The sequence below is a fragment of the Coenobita brevimanus genome, chromosome 67, assembly GCF_032717465.1.
Source record: "Coenobita brevimanus isolate Jiangsu-jjx chromosome 67, ASM3271746v2, whole genome shotgun sequence".
NCBI classification, from domain to species: domain Eukaryota; kingdom Metazoa; phylum Arthropoda; class Malacostraca; order Decapoda; family Coenobitidae; genus Coenobita; species Coenobita brevimanus.
Genome location: NC_137020.1, coordinates 21,710,533 through 21,721,638, shown reverse-complemented (window position 1 = coordinate 21,721,638; position 11,106 = coordinate 21,710,533). Strand labels below are relative to the sequence as shown.

At 42.3% G+C, this 11,106-nt stretch overlaps 1 protein-coding gene across 5 annotated transcripts in view; it reads right to left on the bottom strand.

Annotated features, from left to right (window-relative positions):
* The window catches only part of NUCB1 (Nucleobindin 1), a 228,586-nt gene that overhangs the window by 4,543 nt on the left and 212,937 nt on the right, over positions 1-11,106 (bottom strand). For 4 of the 5 annotated variants that reach the window (XM_080276828.1, XM_080276826.1, XM_080276829.1 and 1 more), the window contains exon 10: positions 875-1,249. The exons of the other annotated variant lie outside the window; for it this stretch is intronic. In XM_080276828.1, coding sequence (XP_080132954.1) covers positions 875-1,249 — 375 coding nt within the window. The remainder of the gene's footprint in view (positions 1-874; positions 1,250-11,106) is intronic. 5 annotated transcript variants of the gene reach the window in all.

Here is an 11,106-nt window from a genome sequence, read left to right as displayed (position 1 = left end):
CAGTAAACATGATTTGATTTGGTGGTGCATAAAAGAATATGCTGCCCATAAATACTTGGTGGTGTTAAGAATCAAGGTTCAAATGAATGGAGGAATAGAAGAGGGAAAGACAGAAGGAAGTGGTTCATACAAGGAGGGTGGAAAGGTTACAAGAGGATGGAAAAAAGGCAGGATATACGAAAGAAGTGGAAGAGCGACTGGGTAAATACTGTATGGATTGGAGCAGACTGGGGACATGGAAGGTGTGCGCAAGATATTCATAGGAGAAATCTGTGCTGCATGTGAGGTGGTGTGTGGGGTGAAGAGAAGACGAAAGGGGTGCAGGGAACAGCATGGTGGAATGAAGAAGTGAGACAGGATTCAGTCAGAGACTAAGCCATATTAAGTGGTCCTGGAGAGGGATGCCTTCCCACAGTGGCACCAATGATTAGTTACACAAATGTCCCTCAACTCCCTTCCTATCCCCCCAAAGGAGGGTGGTGGACTGCAGGAGAAGGGCAACTTCAGCCTGCAGTCCAACAGATTTACATCCAGATGAAAATGGTGCAACAACATTAATATTAGAAAAAAATGACCTACCTAACTAACATGATTTTTCAGTGGTCTAGTGGTAGAATTATGGATAATAAACTTAAGCTTAGAAAAACATCAACTTTATCATATATATATATATATATATATATATATATATATACTTTTCTAAATGTAAACAGGAAACAGTATATGCTATATATATGCAAGGTAATATAGAGGCTACAGCAAAAATAAAACAGCCTGTTAATCCTATTAACAAATTGAATTCTTTTATAACCATCCACTTTAAAACCAATAAAATTCAAGTAACAGTAACTGTACATGCAGCAAGACAACAAACCTGTTGATGCAGCTGTCCCTGGCCCTGGCCCTGGCCTTGAGAGTGGTACTGTACCTGCTGGACTCCCTGTGATACAGTATTCTGGCCCTGAGGGACAGCCTGATATCCTTGGGGAATAGCCTGATACCCCTGAGGAACTGCTTGATAGCCTTGTGGAGCCACCTGGTAGCCCTGTGGAACTGCCTGATATCCCTGGGGAACTTGTACATATCCCTGGGGCACAGCCTGATACCCTTGGTATCCCTGGGGTATGGCATTCTGTTGTGGCTGGGGAGGAAGGTGGTGCTGGGGTGTGGCCAGGCCTGGGTGTGGCCCACCCTGGTACACAGCTGCCTGGACAGGGGCCCTTCCGTGATAGCCAGGGGGGGGAGGGATCTACAGGGAGACACCACATATACATACACACATGCTTCTTGGGAGATACTGTATGTTAGACACTGCTTTGTGTTACATAGTGTACTTTGGTTGTGTTGTTTCATTGTAGTGTAATCCTCCTGAGTTATATCAACTAAATACTGCACAAGGAACCAGACATAAAATACCAGCAAAATATAACTTCCCCATCTCTCTCTTCCTCATAGTGAATTAAGAGACTTTAAATGTTAGAAATGTTTCAAGCACCTCAAGGCAATAAATGTGTCAAAAAGTGGAGCGTAAAGGTCCTCAAGGAAGAAAGGTATCTGGCGATATGAAGGCCTTGATAATGAACAGAGGACTCAGTCAGTAATCAGGATGCAAAAAGCCTGCATGGTTATTTACTCCCTATACTACTGTATGGGTGCAAGATTTTGATATGACATAAGTATGAAAATGGGAAGTGTAAGAATGATGGAAATGTGACATGCAATGTGTGTCAGTTGTGTACACAGGACAGTACACAAAACAGGGATTTGTCAGGGAGGAGGGAGTGAGACTGTCAACTAATAAATGAGTCAAACAGTGTGTCTTCAATGGAAAAAAGAAGGTAGAACTGGTATGGGTAAACAGGGACTGGGTACAGATAATGTGGTGAAAAGGGATGTAAGTGTGCTTGAAAGTAGGAGGAGGCATGGTTGACCAAGAAGGAATGAGTGTGTATGAACATTAGGTATGAGAGTTGAGAAAACTATGGACCTGAGAAGGGACTAATTCAGATGGATTGGTGTTATGTACAGAAGAGTACATGGCAAAATGAGATTCACATCCCTTTCTAACTTGGTACCTACTGGAATGATTCCATCCTATAGGTGTACTATGAGCATATTTTAAAAAATAATAGAAATATGTGCAAATGGTTCTGATTGTAGGGTGAAGTAAGAAGTCAGGGTGGTTGATTTACATGTGCATGTCTGAGGCACATTATTTTTTTCAGTATCTACTGGCTTATTAGTGGTAAGTGGGGGTGCTCACCATCCACTCACTTGATATAGTGCTGCTCTGGGATGGCTGCCCTTTCCTCTCTTCCTAACTTCTTTCCTTCTGTCCTCTTCTGTCTTTCTTTCCTTCATTCTTTCCTCTTACTTATGCCTACGGGAGACTCTACACTCCCTCTTGTCTTTTTTTCCTTCATTCTTTCCTCTTCCTTCTGCCTGTGGGTGACTCTACACTAAGTGACATGCAAAATGGTTTCCTGTATACCAGGTAACCATTTACAGTAGGTACGCATAGTATGCGAATCTCATTGTATGTGAGGACCTATTTTTTTATCGAATTTTAGTGTATTTTTTAATAGTATGTGAATTGAACTCGTAGTAGTTGAGACAACAGTGAAGAGTTGCCCAAATCCGGGGCCAAGAGCAGGAGGACTGAGAACAGGAGACCGCAGCAGAACAGTCAACACCACCACTGATGGAGAGTGGAGACTTGTCAATGAAGGAAATCAGCCGGGTACTGTGTGCCCTACATAAATTCAAGGAAGAATTCAAAGACATCAAACACTGTCAGTTGTGAGTGGAGGAAGTGATGACTTCACTGGACAGAACCTTCCACTACTACACAGACAGGCACAACCAGGAGGGGAACAGAAGGATGCAAACCCTCATCACCCGTTACCTGTGGCCTCAAGGAAGTGAGGAATCACTCCCTTCAACATCAGAAGAACCATTTCCTGGGGAGGATCAAGAGGATGATGCGATGTCTGAGGTGTCAGAAATAGACTTTGAAGGGTTTATGAACGAAGTGAGTGCATTAGCTAGTGAAAGTGTTGAAAGTGCTGGTGACGAGAGTGGTGAGGATGGTGGTGTGTCGGGTGGTATGGCTGGTGGTGTAGGAGGTGCACGCTAGGTGCCTCACCCTGCCTCAGATCGCCTTCTTACATCCATCAAGCCTGTTGTCCTCTTGGTTTAAGGTGAGCAGCCATATTCTTGTTGGTTTAGTTAAGCCATATCCTTGTTGATTTGGTAAAGCCATAATCTTGTTGGTTTACTTTATCTTAGGTAATATGTCTTACACAGTTTCCCTGTATAGTACAATATTTAAGTCTGAAAGGAGTCTCAAGGGTTACCGATGAGGGTGGTGCTGCCCATATGTAATTTTTCCTATAAATTTATGTTTTCACAATACGCGAATTCCTAGTAAGCGACCTCCCCTGCCGCCCATAAACTCATGTACTGTGTGTACCTACTGTACTATGCTGGGTGGTAACCATATAACCAGATTATGGCACCTGGTGGTTTAGTGGGTAATTAAGGTGCTCCAATTGGATTAAGCCTGTGCAGGTTTATATCCAAGGGATGGTTGGGGTTTACTGCTCATGTAATGTCACTCAGGGATGAGTGAGGCTTGTCACTCTCATCTCAAGTGTCAGGACCAATTTGCCTAGCCCCTGGTTCCTACACTCCTCATGGGGCAACACAGGATTAGATAATGATGATGATTCTACTGGCTTATGCTTTGGGGGGGAGTTAGACAGACAGACAGATAGGTATAGACGAGAGAGAGAGAGAGAGAGAGAGAGAGAGAGAGAGAGGGGGGGGGGGGCCTTGTCAAGCTGATACTGTACAATACATGTGAGATATGATATGGATTATGATGTACTAGGTAAAATGCACTTTACAGTACAGGCAGTACTCACTTTAGGTCAGGAACACTTCCCAAAATCATAAATTTTTACACAGAATTGGCCATGTCTTTGGGGAAACTGAATATCTGCTTCAGTCAAACGTATGTAACATGATGGTATCCCACTGATATTCACAATACTTAGCACTGAAACTGTTGAACTGTGTTGAGCCAGGATGCTTTACTGTACAAATTAGGAGGATTTAGATGTTGTGTAAGTGTTGCAGAGGTACCAAAGGGAAGGCTCATTTAAAACAAAATTGTGGTGATAAGCAACACGGTGCATATGTACAAAGCAAAATCATCCAACAAACACAGTATAGGCCATATTACAGGCAATCCTTGTTATAAGTCACACGACATTTTTCATACAAATACTGTAAACTTGGAGACACTGGCTAATTTGTTGTAATGATAGCAAAGAAACTGTAACTAATCAAGTCCTTGTAACATCCTTTTTAGTTTACTTTTGCTGCTAGAAGACAACTGTATTCAGCTTACGAATGAACTCTTGTACAGAAGGGGCTTATTAGGGCTACATCTATCCTTTCCCTGAGCTAAGTGAAGTCATCAGGAGATAGCAAGAATATAATGAGATGACATTCACAGCCTCAAAAGGGTAAAGTTTCCTTAATGTACTTGGGGTTAATAATGATAAAAGAATGCTAAAAAATGTGACATATGACAAGGATTTACCGTACACCTGTACTAACCCTCTGACCAATTTAAGTTCACATACTAACCCTTTTGTCACTATCTTAGTACTGTCTCAAATTTTAACCTTTTCACTTTCCGATGCATTGGCCCCTTCAAACCAGTGATTATTTTAAAATGTATCTTGCTATCTCCTAATGATTTTATTCAGCTATTGACATGTCTATGAACTGTAAAGGTTCAATGTAGCCTCCATTAAATCCCTCCTTATTAGAGGTCTCTCCTAAACTGAATAAACTCATCAAGAGGAAGCAAGAAAAAATTAATATACACATCACTGGATTGATGAGGCTATATTACTGAGACTGCCACAAGACAATTTTATTTTGCTGAGGAAGGTTCTAGCTGCCAAAATGTTGACGATTTTCTTTAATACCTCTTGGACTGCTGAAATTTATATCAAGTAAATAAAACTGTCTAACTTTGGCCTGTTAAAATACCCAGCTGCATCCATGGCAGCAAAAAGGTTACACTGGACTGCAGATAAATGTGACCCATTCCTCAAACATTTTCATTACTAAACAAAATGATAAACCAAATTATTCACACTAAACTCTTCAACCTGGGGACCTACCTTGCAGATTTATTCTAGCTACCACTACAAGATTTTATTCAGAGCAAGGGAGATATCCTGTAGTCAAGGGATCTGTGATAGCTATATTTTTCATCTAGTTAAAAAAAAAAGAAAAAAAATCTGAACTGAATAAACCATCTGTTGATAGCAAGAACACAATATGAAACATGTTATCAGACAGAAAGGGTTATTAATATGAACTAAAAAACAAAAAACAAAAATAATAATACTGTAAATAACAACAATACAGCATTCACAGCAATCAAACACTGTAGCAAGCATAAAATTATGGGATTACTGTATTTAGGATCAATTTTCCAAGCAATTAAACCCTTCATAAAGAGGAGCCATTCTCGTTTGTATGGCAACAAACTGTCTCGTGGTTGCATATATATATAGATAGATAGATAGATAGATAGAAAGATATAGATAGATAGATACAGATACAGATATATAGAATGATAGATAGATAGATATATACTGTATATATATATATACAGTACATCCCCACAGTATGCAAGTTCCGAGTACGTGATCCCCCTTGTATGCGAGGACTTTTTTTTTTTTTTTTTTTTTTTTTTTTTTTTTTTTAAAGTAAGCAAACTGAACTCCTTGTAAGCCAGATGGGGGGCAAAGAGTGGCCCAAATCCGGGGTTACCCCGAGTACACAACATTGCCCCCCCAAGAAGTGATAACAGTTACTTATGCTCCGCCACCTTGTGACATCGATGCTGCTCACTCGTCATGTGATGCCCATATGCGCCGCTTGGAGGGTGGTGAGGCGAGAGTCCCAGCAAAGGAAACACAAGTGCACAGAGGGTACACTTGCTGTTCCAGGTATGTCCCCGTGTAACCTACTCAGAGGCTATTTTTTCTCTGAGCCAAGATGTCTGCCCCCACCTCCAGGAAGAAGTGCATCACCAAGGCCATGAAGATGCAAGTCATTAGGAAGAAGGAGAGTGGGATGGGTAACACGACCATTGGCAAGGAACTAGGCTTGGCAGAATCGTCCGTGCGAACTACATATATCGGCTAACAGGGAGGCCAAAAAGAAGACTGTGAGAACATAAGGGACGGCAGTACTGGACAGAAGAAACAAGCTGACCAACCAAGCTATAATTCTTATGCAGCAGTACCGTAAAACGCCATAACTTCGGACATTTTTTATGTGTTTTAATGAATAACTCCTTGTAGAATGGTGCAATTTTATTCCTGTTGGTGTCATGTGGTAGCCAGGGAGAGTACCTACTAACTCCATATATTTAAAAAAATTAGCCAAGCTAAACTTGTGCTTTTTTTTTTCATTTTCAAGTGTCCGAAGTTAGGAATAAATTTTCTAACTTCGGACAGCTCTTCCAAACTTCGGACATCCATGTATTTTCCCTTTAAACATGAGAATGGTTAATGGGATCTATCTCTGGACACACTGGCCAAACTTCGGACACTTGAGAAGTTTTTAAAAAATGTAAAAAAAATATTGGGCACTCGTGACCAGAGTTATACATATATATAGAGAAGTATCCCAAAATATCTTCTTTTTGGAGCTCGTAATTTCATATCACATTAAATTGCATCATATCACATTGTAGTGAGGTATTCTGGCCGTAAATAGAACTAAGAACTATTCACGAACTTTTTGAGATGAAAAAATAAAATAAAAATGCACTGCATATACCCAAAACTGTAAGAGGAACTGTCCTCATTTTCCTAAACAAAACTTCACTTAATTAGCAAGTATGTACCTCATTGACTCAACAAATGCATACCGAAATAACATAATATGATGTTGAACATTTCTTACAGGTTCTAAAGACACACACACACACACACACACACACACACACACACACACACACACACACACACTGTCACTGCTGTCATCAACCATTGGGTATACAAATGTGTGAGGTGTACCCTGAACGTGTTTGAGAAACCTGACATGTATTTCTGGTTTTACCTTCACAATGATAGCAATATAATGCCTATATCTGTCTTTGGTATCAAAGGGAACCCTCACAACTACCCAATCTGAGGGAACAACTTTATCCCCAATAATCTGGGAAGAGGTGACTGTCAGGGGAGATGCTTGTGCTTCATGGTTGGGTGCAGATGTGGAAGTGGAAGGCTGTGCTGCTATCTCTGCTGTATCCTCTTGTGGCTGCAGTGGCTGGGGTTGTGGATCCTCAACTTCACACTCTTCATGCTGGCTCTCTGTTTCATTTTGTAGTGCCCTTGTAGTAATACTCATGCCCGGTGACACATTCAACCTTTTCTTTCGCCTTGGTTTCGCTATAGCTGGACTTGAGCTTGACTGACTGGTTCCATGCCTCATGTCCTTCAACAATTCCAACACTGAGCTGTCTAAGGCAGTACTGGTAGATGGTCCTGGTGTACCAGTATCAGCTGTATCTTGGATTGAATCTTCTGGAAGTCTTGAGATGGATTTCTGTGGAACAAGAGGATAAATGCCGCACTTCCTAAACCCACTACGTAGGTTGTCAGCAATGGTCCCTTTAACTTTATCCACCAGTTCGGTGGGAAGCAGTCTTTAGGTAATGAAGCACTCAGCCTACCAACAGTAGTTTTCTTGAAGTTCTCGAGGATCTTACGCCAGTGCACTTTTAGAGGCCGGAACACAGCAACATCGAGAGGTTGTGTCAAGTGCGTGGAGTTAGGTGGTAAGAGAAGAAAGGAGATATTATGTTTCTCACATGACTCAATAACACTGGGTGATACATGGCTTGCCAAGTTGTCTCCTATAATGACAAATCTACCTGTCTTGCGTTTAGCATAGGGGAGGATAATTTTGTGGAACCAGTCATCGAATGAACACGAGTCGAACCATCCACTGGGGGACCTATTGTATAGTGTTCCAGGAGGGCCCCCTTCAGTCCATGTATCGTAAAGATGGATAGCTTTATACACCACATATTGAGGGAGTAACACACCAAATGCAGTTCCAGAGAATATAATAGATATTGAGGATTTTGTTGAGTTCATGATTCTCTCTGGATATTTAGTGCCCCGCCTCACTATGACTTTCTTTTTACCTGGATCATCAGTAAGATTGGTCTCATCAAAATTTATTATGTTCTCTGGAGGCACACCTTCTAGGGATTTTTTCAGGTTACTGTAGAACTCGGCTAGCATGGCTCTTGTCACTCTGGCTCTGTCAGTCTTTATATTCTGGGACAATCGTCTACTAAGGGTTTGTTTGTGGCGCTTGAAGAAGGAATGGGCCCATTTAACACCAGGTACATTGTTACTGAATCGTGACACAACAACCCCTCGTTTGTCTAAATATGCTTTCACTAACATCCTCAAGTCCAAATTGTCGAGTGGGAATCCCCATTCTGCCAATGTGAGGATTCTCTGACACACCAGTAACTCTTCATCATGGCTTAATGAAGTATTACGTCCCACTTGTTTGCAATGTTTTTGTATCAGGTAATCATGTAATGTGCTCTTTTTTCATTTATATTTTTCAGCTGCTTTGCGCACACTCATGTTCTTGTTATTTATGTCATCTTTAGCCTTTTCCAGGGCACTTTTGGACACTTTACTTGTGTAGGCTCTTTTCTTCTTTATAGGAGATTTCGCTGTTTTAGCCATGTTTTTCTGTTTATATAATTAGCATCACTTTACCATTAATATTATTGTCTGTCCGAAGTTTGGACTTTATTTGGCTCAAATAATTTGTCTGTCCGAAGTTAGGAATTTTTCAGCAAAATAAAGAAGTATTCATTAAAGCAGGCATAGCAAGATTATCCATGCATATATTTTGATCAGCTAGTCAGGTCAGGTGCGGGTAAGGGGATGGGTCTGTTATGATGTGGCAGGGGTAAACCAGTTCTGCTGTCGGGCCCTGCTGTGGATGTCACTGATTGCATTGCGCAGTTGACCCTTGTGCGGTGTGATGCGGTGAGGATCTGTCCGTTCTCCCCTTTGGGGCAAAGATGCGAATAAATGTGTTTGAATGGATGAGTAAATGGAGAGTGAGTCGTCCTGTCTCGGCTACCTCCCTTTCCTTGGGGGAAGCAGCCTAGGTATATAGATAGATAGATAGATAGATATTTTGAAACAGTTTACTTCCCAGTACTTACAGCACTTTTCTACATATAATCGTACTGTTCACTTTTTTACAATTGAAACTGTTTGTTCTGTGTGAACAAAGTTTTGCAGGGTAAGAAAATTCAGTTATTTTTTCCAATGGATTCACGAATTTTTTTCACCCACACATATTCAAGCTAGTTTAATAGGATTAATACATAATAGTCTTAGAGGATTACCTTACCTACCCACATCATTATTTTTTGCAAATATCGCACTCTCTTCCAATAAACTTGAATTATTACATTTTTTTACGAAATGTCCGAAGTTTGGACGCCGTCCGAAGTTATGGCGTTTTACGGTACCTGGCCACATTTATCCTGAGGAAGGAGAAGGAAGGAATTCCACTGAATGGGCGCTACATCAGGGACCAGGCCAAGATTTTCTACAAAGCTGCAGCTCTGAAGCTTGCTGTTAAGAAACCATTTAAAGTCTCCGTGGGATGGCTTTGCCTCTTTCTGAAGAGGAAGGAGCTACGTCACATTCGGCTCACGGGGGAGCGTGCATCAGTGGATGAAATGGCGACCAGGGACTATCCAGCCATCCTATTGAGGATAATCGACGAGGGCGGCTACAGCAGGGACCAAATTTATAACACTGATGAAACAGCCCTATACTACAAGGCTATGCCGAAGTGTACTTATATTAGTATGCACCAGCACCAGGCCAGGGACAGAAAAATCGACAAGAGCAGGATAACAGTCATGTTTGCCGTGAACTTATCAGGCTCACACAAGATGCGGCCTGTTGTGGTGCATACTGCAGAACACCCCAGGTGTTACAAGAATCTGTGCTGTATTGATGACAGTGGGGTATACTGGTACAGCAACTCCAATGGTTGGATGACAAGCAGCATCATTTCCGAGTGGCTGTTGCGGCATTTCATCCATGATGCCAAGGCAAAATCCTGGGAACTTGGCATCCCCTTCAAGGTGCTGCTCATCCTTGATAATGCCCCAAGTCATCCAACCTGGCTAGCAGACCTTAGCAAGGAACGCAAGATCGTTTTTCTGTCCCGAAGAACAACCTCTCACCCAACCACTAGACCAAGAGTTGATTGCAACGACCAAGCAACTATACCACCAACGCCTCTACGATCACCTCTGCAGCAAGACCGACAGCTGAGAGGAACTGCAGGCAATTCTTGACTTGAACACAGTTGGGAGTGATGTCATGGATGCTGAGGATGGTTTGGACTCGTCACCCGCTTCATCTTCATCACGCACAGCACCCGCACAACCAACTTCAACTCCTGTGAAGACTATCATGGCTTTTTGGCAGTCATTCATCCTCAGGGATGCCACCACTCTCTCATTGTCCTCTTGGGCAGATATAACCACTGCAACAATTAACTACGCTTGGCACCTCCTTGTACCGCACCTGTGTGAAATCGCACCAGGAAGCGGCTTTCAGTCCCTGGCCGCTGCCAAGGCAGCCACTCTCACAAGTGCACAAGCTGTGCCCAGGTTTCAGGCCATCTCGTTGGAGGAGATAAGGGGTTTACATTCGGCAGCAGCAGAGCAGGATCCCCAGGGAATCGTGCAGCGAGTGGATGAGGCCGATGCAGAGCAGGAGATCGCAGCAAAGCCAGCAACACCAGTGATGGAGAGTGAAGATCTGTCCATGATGGAGATCAGCAGGGTACTGTGTGCCCTTGATAAATTCAAGGAAGAATTCAAGGACATCGAACGCTCTCAGTTGGCGTGGAGGAGGTGATGTCTTCACTGGACAAAACCCTTCGCTTCTAAACCGACAAGTACAACCAGGAAGTAAACAGACGCAAGGAAACACTCAC